The 12,624-nt window shown below is 28.2% G+C and overlaps 1 protein-coding gene across 1 annotated transcript; it reads left to right on the forward strand.

The window, feature by feature from the left end:
- Positions 1-1,825: 1,825 nt before the first annotated feature.
- On the forward strand, positions 1,826-11,853 carry LOC108778730 (uncharacterized). Its single transcript, XM_018545983.1, has 13 exons — positions 1,826-2,152; positions 2,496-2,594; positions 2,853-2,966; positions 3,195-3,350; positions 5,453-5,818; positions 6,141-6,377; positions 6,498-6,611; positions 7,664-7,819; positions 9,917-10,282; positions 10,816-11,052; positions 11,171-11,284; positions 11,459-11,614; positions 11,803-11,853. The coding sequence occupies exons 1-13, from the start codon at positions 1,826-1,828 to the stop codon at positions 11,851-11,853; spliced, it is 2,493 nt and encodes an 830-aa protein (XP_018401485.1).
- The last annotated feature ends 771 nt before the right edge of the window (positions 11,854-12,624 follow it).

The following is a 12,624-nucleotide window of genomic DNA, read 5'->3' on the forward strand; positions in this document are numbered from 1 at the left end:
AACAGGTCATTTTAACATCAAGATAATGACAAATAATGTTAACTTAATAACTTGAGAATTATTTAAACATTAGCAATGCTAGGAATTCACAATGTAATATAGTATATTTCTCCAAATATAAATTTAGTACAATAAAACTAATTCGCATCTTTTTTTAAATTATAATATGTCATAATGAAATCAGATTTTACGTAAGTATTACAAATATCAAATATTTATTCATTGTATTACAATATAAGTACAAAATGATAAATTTCATTATCCTCTGAGAAAAAATCTTATTTTGCACGTTAAGTATATAGTAACAACAAACACATACATTAATAAACTTTTTGATAGAAATTAATCTTTGTACAACAATATTTCATAAAATATATAGGGAAAAATAATTATAACTATATGTTACTTTATAGGAGAGAATATGAAAAAGCCTTTCCCTTTAAATACGAAGAGAAAACAAATTTAATCTGTTAAACAAATATAATCACTTTCTTGATTAAGTATACTAAAAATCAGAATAATTATTTATGTTTAAAAAATTGGCATTGGCTGCATGACGTTACCTTCACGAACTAACGCGATACAATACTAAGCAATAAATCAATACAACGCCATACGCATAGGCACTGCCATTAGTTGTTTCTTATGAAATATTATCGTCAATTTACTAGTCAGTAAACGATTTCCAGAAAATTTAATGCCATGATGCACAAAAATAAACTATATACTCTCGTAGAACGGACGATACGTGTATCTCTTCACATGAATCTCTCATCACATATTTAACGTACGAACTTAATAGCTGCAACAGCTGCATTGTGAGTATCACGGGCGGGAAAAGAACATCTCACATATCTTCATTTTTTTCCATACAGTTTCAAGGGAATACGACGAATGTATTTAAGGCTTGCACGTACAATAAAAATATTTCATGAGCAATTTTCATTGATCGATTTGCTAGTGGTGAGTCTGCTCGAACACCTCTAACAACACATCAGTCCTTATGCAAGGTGTCCAATGATACACATTGTCCAATAGTTGAGAGATACAATATTAAATTCTTTAACTTTTTTAAAAATTCTCCTTTAATAATTCTTACTCTGTTAAATATTCTCTAATGCGTTTGCCTGAACAAACTTAGCGCACAGAGAAATAAAGCGTTATGACTCGTAAGAGCACGATTAATCGTAAAGTGTTTCTTCTGCTTCCTTGGTGTGGCATTAGTTCAGACGGAATAATTAAGCTAACAGCCAGATTATTTTGGATTTTTACGTTAGGATTTACACAATATTGTCATTGGCTATATATTTCGACGCATTTAAATGGGCAGAACTTTTTTAACTTGGTAGATTGCTTATGCAGTTTCATAGCATTCGCGAAAGTAATCGTTAAACTTGTTGCGTTTTGGTTGAACCAACAGTAAGTGTATATGAGAGAGTGTGTAATTTTATTTAAATAAAACATTTTTTAATGTTATTTAATCATTGACATATTTACGTATTATTCAAGATATAAATTATCATTAAAATCAAAAGTCATAGTATTGCGCGCACGAATTAATAAGTTACATAGTCTTTTCTATTATTGCCTATAAGCGCACATATAATTTGTTATTATTACTTGTTTCTGGAAAAAAAACATAAAAATTACTGAAATACGCAAGAAAAAATTTAACTCAAAAGAACAAAGACGTCAATATTGTTTTGCGCGCGAGTCGAAAATGATATATTTCTGAAGATACGGTTTACTTCGCGAGATGAATGGGATTCTTATTTGAATTCGACTGCATGATCGAATAATCGTCCACAGAAAATTCGTGGAGACTATGATGTTAATCACAGACGACTGGAATGACTGCGCTGAGAATGATATTGACATGCGCGTGATGACAGACAAGGCAAAGATATCAGATCGTATCACTAATATGATTTTCATCCTTCACACGGTGACTAATACTGCATATGCCCTCGGAACTGTTATCGCTGATGTCGATATTACAGACAAAATCGAGCTGCCGCTTATCAACAAATTAGAGCTTCCCTTCAGTGTTAATACGCAACGAACGTATAGATTAGTGTTAATCATAGAATTTATACACATGATTTTTACAAATTGGGTGTCTGGAGTTATAAACATCATATTTTTGGCTATGGTGAGTTGTAATAATGTAAGAAGTTTTAACTTAAAATTTATATAATAATAATAATGATTATTTGAAATTTAGTGTTGTTACTTTCGTTAAATAATATATATATATTAATATTCTCTTCGTTAATTTCAAAATCATTATTCTGCAAGCTTAAAGAAGTTTCATAGAATAGGTTATCTGTATAAGAGATTTTAATAAATATATTATCGAAAATTATACTTATAAGAAATTATACTTATATATTTATGATATTTTTATTCTTTTTGTAAATTAATTATTAAGAGTTTAATTAATTTACATGTGTAGCTAAAATTAAGACAATTAAAAATTGAATCTTCTCTTTCAGGTTATACATACAGGTGGTCAAATGGATGTTCTGCAACGTTTCTTGGCAGAATTTACTCCCAATGAAATTGAAAATAAGAAAAAATCTGTCGTTATCACAGCAAATAAGATTATTTTGAAACATCAAAAAATCATTCAATTTTCTCAAATTATCGAAAGCATATATACCTACATTGCGTTATTTATAGTTGCATCAAACACAATACTAATGTGCACTCTAGGTTTTCTTATTGTAACTGTAAGCACAATAATCACACTGCGAGAGAGGAAGAGAAATTGCTATATTCTGAAAAAATAAAATTTGCAATTGATCGACCCTTAACTAATGCATAAAGACAAATTTTCTTTATTTTTTCAGGCTATTGGTAGTGCTGATTTTGTGGAGCAAATGACGAAATGTGTTTTATTTTTCATAATAACAAACATGGAGGCATTCATATTTTGTTACGGCGGAGAATATTTAAATAGTAAGGTCAGTAATGAGAAGTAATTACTGCAATAAAGATCGAAATTATTAATGATAGCATAAATATATACTTATAATTTATATACATATTTATAAAACATGCCATAGAGTTATAAAATATACATATATATATTGTTTTTTAAAACATGGCATACAGTAAATACTTTTATATTAGTTACATTATAATGTAGTAAAAAAAAGTAATATTATATAGAGCCTCTTTTACTTTTGTAGAGCAAAGAGATCGGATTTGCAACGTACAATTGTGCATGGTACAATTTGAAATCTAAGCACAGTCGCATTTTGTTACTCGTAATATTACGGTCACAGGAACAATTAACGTTAACAGCTGGCAAGATAATGGATCTCACATTACAATCTTTTACAAGTGTAAGATTTAAAAATAATAAAAATTTTTGATAGTTAACTCTGTTCCTAGAAAAAAACATATATGTATTACTCACTAGATAATATTATTTTTTATCACTGAACCTTTTTATAATAGAAATATTTTCTATATTTGTTATATCAATATATGTTTAAATATCAATTCCCCTAATACAAACAAAACTGTTATAGATTATGAATTCTTCGGGATCATACCTATCGGTATTATTAGCAATGCAATAAATTAGCGTCGTCTTATTTTTATTAAGAAGGTGTTATGATAACGAAAGTGTTATGACAAGTCAGAGATCATTTAGCATCAAGACAACATAATGACAAAAAATATTATCTTACTACCTTGGGAATTATTTATATATTAGCAATTCTAGGAATTCTCAAATTGTAATACAGTATATTTCTCCAAATATAAATTTAGTATAATTATATAATTTGCATCCTTTTTTAAATAATAATATGTCATAATGAAAACAGATTTTACGTAAGTACTACAAAATCAAAAATTTATTTATTGTACAACATAGGGACAAAATGATAAAATATTTAATTATTCTTTACGAAACAATCTTATTTTGTACGTTAAGTATATAGTAACAACAAACACATACATTACTAAATTTTTTTAATAGAAATTAATCTATGTATTATACAAAAATATTTCATAAAATATATAAGGAAAAATAATTAGAATTATATGTAATTTTATAGGAGAGAATTGGCATGAAAAACCCTTTTTCTTTAAATACGAAAACAAATTTAATATGATATTAAACAAATATAATCACTTAATCGACTAAGTATAATAAAACTCAGAATAATTATTTATGTTTAAAAAAATTGGCATTTGCCGCGTGACGCTACCATCACGAACTAATGCGATACAATACTAAGCAATAAATCAATACATTGTCAACTTATAGGCACTGCCATTAGTTGTTTCTTATGAAATATTATCGTCAATTTACTAGTCAGTAAACGATTTCCAGAAAATGTAATGTCATGTGTTGAACAAAAATTAACTATATACTCTCGTAGAACGGACGATACGCGTATTTCTTCAAATGAATCTCTCATTACATATTTAACGTACGAACTTAATAGCTGCAACAGCTGCATTGTGAGTATCACGGGCGGGAAAAGAACATCTCACATATCTTCATTTTTTTCCATACAGTTTCAAGGGAATACGACGAATGTATTTAAGGCTTGCACATACAATAAAAATATTTCCTGAGTAATTTTCAATGATCGATTTAATAGTCGTGAGTCTGCTTGAACACCTCCCACAACACATCAGTCCTTATGCAGGGTGTCCAATGATACGCATTGGCCTACAGTTGGGAGATACAGTATTAAATTCTTTAATTCTTTTAAAAATTCTCCCTGAACAATTCTAACTCTATTAAATATTCTCTTATGCGTTTGCTTCAACAAACCGTGCGGACAGAGAAATAAAGCATTATGACTCGTAAAAGCACGATTAATCGTACAGTGTTTCTTATGCTTCCTTGGTGTGGCATCAGTTCAGACAGAATAATTAAATTAACAGCCAGATTATTTTGGATTCTTACATTAGGATTTATTGAATTTTGTCATTGCCTTTACTTTTCGACGCATTTAAATACGCAGAACTTTTTTAACTTGATAGATTGCTTATGCAGTTTCATAGCTTACGCGAAACTTATCACTAAACTCGTTGTGTTTTGGTTGAACCAACAGTAAGTGTATATGAGAGTGTGTAACGTTATTTAAATAAAACATTTTTTATTGTTATTTATAATTTAATTATTGACATATATACGTATTAATCAAGATATAAATTGTTATTAAAATGAAAAGTCATAATATTGCGCGCATGCACTAAAAAGTTACATAGTCTTTTATATAATTGCCTATAAGCGCGCATATAATTTGTTATTATTACTTGTTTCTGAAAAAAAAACAAAAATTAGTGTAATGTGTAAGAAAAAAATTTCTTTTAAAAGAACAGTGATGTCAATATTGTTTTGGGCGCGATTCGAAGATGATATATTTTTGAAGATACGGTTCATTTAGCTAAATGAATGGGACTCATTTAAATTCGACAGCTTGATCGAATAATCGTCCACAGAAAATTCATGGAGACTATGATGTTAATCACGGACGACTGGAATGATTGCGCTGAGAATGATATTGGCCTGCGCGTGATGACAGACAAGGCAAAGATATCAGATCGTATCGCTAATATGATTTTCATCCTTCGAACGGCGACGATTACTGCATATTGCCTCAGAAATGTTATCACTGATGTCGATATTACAGATAAAATCGAGCTGCCGCTTAGCACCAAAATAGAGCTTCCTTTCAGTATTAGTACGCAACGAATGTATAGATTAGTGTTAATCACAGAATTTATACACGCGATTTTTGCAAGTTGGGTACAATGTGTTATAAATATCATATTTTTGGCTATGGTAAGTTGTAACTATGTAAGAAGTTATAACTTAAAATTTATAGAAATACTAATGATTATTCGAAATTCCGTGTTGTTACTTACGTTAAATAATATATCTATATTAATATTTTCTTCTTTAATTTCAAAATCATTATTCTGCAAAGTTAAAGAAGTTTCATGGAATATGTTATCTGTATAAGAGATTTTATTAAATATATATTTTCACAAAAATTATATATATATATTTATTATTTTATTCTTTTGAATAAACTATTGAGATTTTAATTAATTTGCATGTGTAGATAAATTATTTTAATTAAGAATTGAATCTCCTCTTTCAGATTTTACATGTAGGTGGTCAAATGGACATTCTGCAACATTGGTTGGCAGAATTTATTTCCAAAAAACATGAAATTAAGCAAAAATCTGTCGTTATCACAACTAGCAAGATTATTTTAAAACATCAAAAAATTATTCAATTTTCAGAAAATATCGAAAGCATATTCACGTACATAGCGTTATTCATATTTGCATCAAACACATTACTGATGTGCTGTCTAGGTTTTCTTATTATAACCGTAAGCACCATAATCACACTGCGAAAGAAGAAGAGAAACTGCTATATTTTGTAAAAAAATACATTTTGATTATTCTCAAACCATAAATAATGCATAAAGCTATTTTCTTAATTTTCTCAGGCTATAAGTACTGCTGATATCGGGGTGCAAATGACGAAATGTTTTTTATTTTTCACATTAGTAAACCTGGAGGCATTCATATTTTGTTACGCTGGAGAATATTTGAATAGTAAGGTCAGTGATGAGAAGTAATTACTGTAATAAAGACGGAAATTATTAATGATAGCATGAATGCTTATAACTTTATATAGGTTTCACTTTTTATTTTAGTAGAAATTAATTAATAGTAATTAAAACAAGGTAAAGGACAATGAGAGTCAATTCGTAAGTAAACAACAAAGCGATTATAACATTAAATCTATAATATGAATTTTTAAAAGAAAAATAATAATACAATGAAATACTTAGCCGCAAAAATTAGAATATCCGTCAATATGTAACAATATACAAAATCGCTCGATATAAAATTTCGTGACAAGTTTCGACTCTTGGTTTGAGTCCTTTTCAGACGTACAATAAAAATTCTTCATTTCAGCATTAAGACACAACCCTTACTGACTCCTCGATTACTTTCTTCGTTACACACCATATAGGATGACAAAATCGTATATTGAAACAATGTATCTGTAACAACGAAAACGAATTGTCAGTTTACTTATATTGTAAATGCTGAAATGAAGAATTTTTATTGTACGTCTGAAGAGGACTCAAACCAAGAGTCGAAACTTGTCACGAAATTTTATATCGAGCGATTTTGTATATTGTTACATATTGACGGATATTCTAATTTTTGCGGCTAAGTATTTCATTGTATTATTATTTTTCTTTTAAAAATTCATATTATAGATTTAATGTTATAATCGCTTTGTTGTTTACTTACGAATTGACTCTCATTGTCCTTTACCTTGTTTTAATTATTATTTTCATATAAAGAGTCCTTCAACTTTAATTTTATTTGTTAATTAATAGTGCTACATGGATTTCTAAAACTAGAATTCAACTTGGTATAACCAACTCAAAACCAGAAGTTCAAACAAAAATTAGAATAAAGATAATACCATATAAGTTTTACTTTTTCTTTACACATATCTACAAAACATGGCATAGGTTATAAAATATACATATATACATATTTATAAAATATGGTATATAGTAAATGCTTTTATAGTAGTTATATTATAATGTAATAAAAAAATAATATTATAAAGTCTCTTTTACTTTCGTAGAGCAAAGATATCGGATTTGCAACGTACAATTGTGCATGGTACAATTTGAAATCTAAACACAGTCGCATTTTGTTACTGGTAATATTACGATCACAGGAACAATTAAAGCTAACAGCTGGCAAGATAATGGATCTCAAATTAGAAACTTTCACAAGTGTAAGATTTAAAAGAATAGATATTTTTGATAGTTAACTCTGTCCCTAGAAAACAATTCAATGTACTATTTACTAGATAATATTCTTTATTATCAGTGCATATTTTTATTATAGAAATATTCTTTATTTGTTGTAGCAATATTCTGTTTAAATATCAATTCCTAATACAAAACAACACTGTTATAGATTATGAATGCGTCGGGATCATACCTATCGGTATTATTAGCAATGCAATGAGCAGGATCGACTTTTTTTCATTAAGAGTATTTTGACAACAAAAGTGATATAACAAAACATTGTAGACATCATTTTAACATCGGGATAATAACAAATAATGTTAGCTTTAGGAATTACATATACGTTAGCAATTTACATTAGGAATTTACATTGTAGAAAAGTATATTTCTCCAAATATAAATTTAATACAATAAACTAATATGCATCTATTTTTAAATCACAATGAAAACATCAAATCATAATGAAAACAGATTTTACGTAAGTATTACAAATAAAAAAATTTATTTATTGTCCAATATAGGGACAAAATGAATGATATTTCATTACCTCTGTGAAAAGATCTTATTTTGCACTTAAGTATATAGTAATGATAAACACATACATTAATAAATTTTTATGATAGAAATTAATCTGTATTATATTTAGAAAATATATTTCATATAATATCTAGAGTAAAATAATTATAACTATATATGTAACTTTTAGGAGCGAATAGGCATGAAAAAGGCTATTCCTTTAAATACGAAAAAAATTTAATCTGGTATTAAACAAATATAATCACTTTCACGATTAAGTATAATAAAAGTCAGAATGATTATTTATGTTTCAAAAATTAGCATTGGCCGCGTGACGTTGACATCACGAACTAACGCGATACAATACTAAGCAATAAATCAATACAACGCCAATGCATAGGCACTGCCATTAGTTGTTTCTTATGAAATATTATCGTCAATTTACTAGTCAGTAGACGATTTCCAGAAAATGTAATGCCATGATGCGCAAAAATTAACTATATATTCTCGTAGAACGGACGATACGCATATCTCTTCACATGAATCTCTCATTACATATTTAATGTACGAACTTAATAGCTGCAACAGCTGCATTGTGAGTATCACAGGACGGCAAAGAACATCTCACATATCTTCATTTTTTTTCATAAAGTTTCAAGAGAATACGACGAATGTATTTAAGGCTTGCACGTACAATAAAAATATTTCATGAGCAATTTTCATTGATCGATTTGCTAGTGGTGAGTCTGCTCGAACACCTCTAACAACACATCAGTCCTTATGCAAGGTGTCCAATGATACACATTGTCCAATAGTTGGGAGATTCAGTATTAAATTCTTTAACTTTTAAAAAATTCTCCTTTAATAATTCTTACTGTATTAAATATTCTCTAATGCGTTTGCCTGAACAAACCTAGCGCTCAGAGAAATAAAGCGTTATGACTCGTAAGAGCACGATTAATCGTAAAGTGTTTCTTATGCTTCCTTGGTGTGGTATTGGTTCAGACAGAATAATTATCATAATAGCCAGATTATTTTGGATTTTTATATTAGGATTCATTGGATTTTGTCATTGCCTTTATTTTTCGACGCATTTAAATGCACAGAACTTTTTTAACTTGGTAGATTGCTTATGCAGTTTCATAGCTTACGCGAAACTTATCACAAAACTCGTTGTGTTTTGGTTGAACCAACAGTAAGTATATATAAGAGTGCGTAATGTTATTTAAATAAAACATTTTTTATTGTTATTTATAATTTAATTATTGACATATATACATATTAATCAAGATATAAATTTTTATTATAATCAAAAGTCATAGTATTGCGCGCATGCACTAAAAAGTTACATAGCCTTTTGTATAATTACCTATAAGCGCGCATATAATTTGTTATTATTACCTGTTTCTGGAAAAAAACAAAAATTATTGTAATATGTAAGAAAAAAATTTCGTTCAAAAGAACAGAGATGTCAATACTGTTTTGCGCGCGATTCGAAGATGATATATTTCTAAACATACGGTTCACTTGGCGAGATGAATGGGACTCTTATATGAATTCGACAGCATGATCGAATAATCGTCCGCAGAAAATTCGTGGAGACTATGATGTTAATCACGGACGACTGGAATGATTGCGCTGAGAATGATATCGACATGCGCGTGATGACAGACAAGGCAAAGATATCAGATCGTATCACTAATATGAGTTTCATCCTTCACACGGCGACTATTGCTGCATATTCCTTCGGAACTCTTATCGCTGATATCGATATTACAGATAAAATCGAGTTGCCGCATATCAACAAATTAGAGCTTCCCTTCAGTGTTAATACGCAACGAATGTATAGATTAGTGTTAATCACAGAATTGATATTCATGATTTTTGCAAATTGTGTGTCTGGTGTCATAAATATTATATTTTTTGCTATGGTAAGTTGTAACTGTGTAAGAAGTTAAAACTTAAAATTTATAGAAATAATAATGATCATTATTTGAAATATAGTGTTGTTACTTTCGTTGAATAATGTATCCATACTAATATTCTATACTTTAATTTCAAAATTATTATTCTGCAAGGTAAAAGATGTTTCAAGGAATATGTTATCTGTATATGATATTTTATTAAATAATTTTCGAAAATTATATTTATATTATGTGTACAAATTAGTTCGATCCGTTTTTTGTGTTCAAAGATGCATTTATTTCAAAACAATATGAAAAAACAGATTAATTAAAGTATTCTCCATCGCTGGCTACTACTTTTTCCCAATTCTCAGGAAATTTTCGAATTCCATCTCGAAAAAATGACTCGTCTTTGGAGGCGATCATCATTTGGAAAACGAACCGAAATAATTTGTTCTTCCAAAAAATTTATGATATTTTTATTCTTTTGTGTAAAGTATTAATTAATTTACATGTGTAGCTAAAATTAGTTTAATTAAAAATTGTACCTTTTCTTTCAGATTATACATGTAGGTGGTCAAATGGATGTTCTTCAACGTTTGTTGGCAGAATTTATTCCCAAAGGAATTGAAAATAAGCAAAAATCAGTCGTTATATCACCAAACAAGATTATTTTAAAACATCAAAAAATTATTCAATTTTCAGAATGTATCGAGAGCTTGTATACCTACATTGCATTATTGATATTCGCGTCAAACACAATACTGATGTGCTCTCTAGGTTTTCTTATTGTAACAGTAAGCATAATAATTATACTGCGAGAGGGGAAGAAAAATTGTTATATCTTCTGTAAAAATAAATTATATGTATTCGAACATTAAATAATGCCTAATGCTATTTTCTTTATTTTCTCAGGCTATTGGTACTGCAGATATCGTGGAACAATTGTCGAAATGTGTGTTATTTTTCACATTAACAAACCTGGAGGCATTCATATTTTGTTACGGCGGAGAATATTTAAATAGTAAGGTCAGTGATGAGAAGTAATTACTGCAATAAAGACCGAAATTATTAATAATAGTAGAAATACTCACATTTTATATACATATCTATAAAACATGGCATAAAGTAAATACTTTTATAGTGGACATGTTATAAAGTAATGAACAAAGTAATATTATATAGTCTTTTTTACTGTCGTAGAGCAATGAGATCGGATTTGCAACGTACAATTGTGCATGGTACAATTTGAAATCTAAACACAGTCGCATTTTGTTACTAGTAATATTACGATCACAGAAATGTTTAACTCTAACAGCTGGCAAGATAATGGATCTCACATTAGAATCTTTTACAAGTGTAAGTTTTAAAAAGAATAAAAATTTTTCATAGTTAACTCTGTTCCTAGAAAAGAATATAGATGTACTATTTACTAGATAATATTCCTTTTTATCAAAATGCACCTTTTTATTATAGAAATATTCTCTATTTGTTGTAACAATATTCTGTTTAAATATCAATTCCTAATACAAACAACACTGTTATAGATTATGAATGCTTCGGGATCATACTTATCGGTATTATTAGCAATGCAATAAATTAGTGTCAATTATTTTTTATTCAAAAAGTTTTATGATAAGGAAAGTGTTATGAGAAGACAGAGCATCATTTAGCATCATGACAACATAATGGCAGAAAACATTATATATATATATATATATATATATATATTATATCACTTTGGAAATTATTAGTATATTACCAATTCTAGAAATTCACATTGTAATATGGTACATTTCTTCAAATATAAATTTAGTAGAATAAACTAATTCGTACCTTTTTATTTATATCACATCATATATAATAATATCAGGTTTTCATGTAAGTATTATAAATATCAAAAATTTATTCGTTGTACAATATAGCAACAAAATGATAAAATATTTCATTTTTCTCTGGGAGCCTTATTTTGCACGTTAAGTATATAGTAAAATAATAAACACATACATTAATAACTTTTTTTATAAAAATTAATCTATTTTATACAAGAATATATTACATATAATATATAAAGGAAAACAATTAGAATTATACGTAACATTATACAAGATTAGATTGATTATTTATGTTTTAAGAATCCTTATTTGTGCCGCGTGACGTTACAACCATGAGTTATTGCGAAACAATACTACGCAATAAAATCAATAGTTACATCGCTAACGCATGTCATTAATTGTTTCTTATAAAATATTATCGTCAATTTACTAGCCAGTAGACGGTTTCGAGGAAATGAAATGCACAAAAATTAAATATATACTCTCGTAGAACGGACGATACGTATCTCTTCACATGAATCATTACATATTTAA

The sequence above is a fragment of the Cyphomyrmex costatus genome, unplaced genomic scaffold (assembly GCF_001594065.2).
Source record: "Cyphomyrmex costatus isolate MS0001 unplaced genomic scaffold, Ccosl1.0 scaffold51, whole genome shotgun sequence".
Lineage (NCBI taxonomy): Eukaryota > Metazoa > Arthropoda > Insecta > Hymenoptera > Formicidae > Cyphomyrmex > Cyphomyrmex costatus.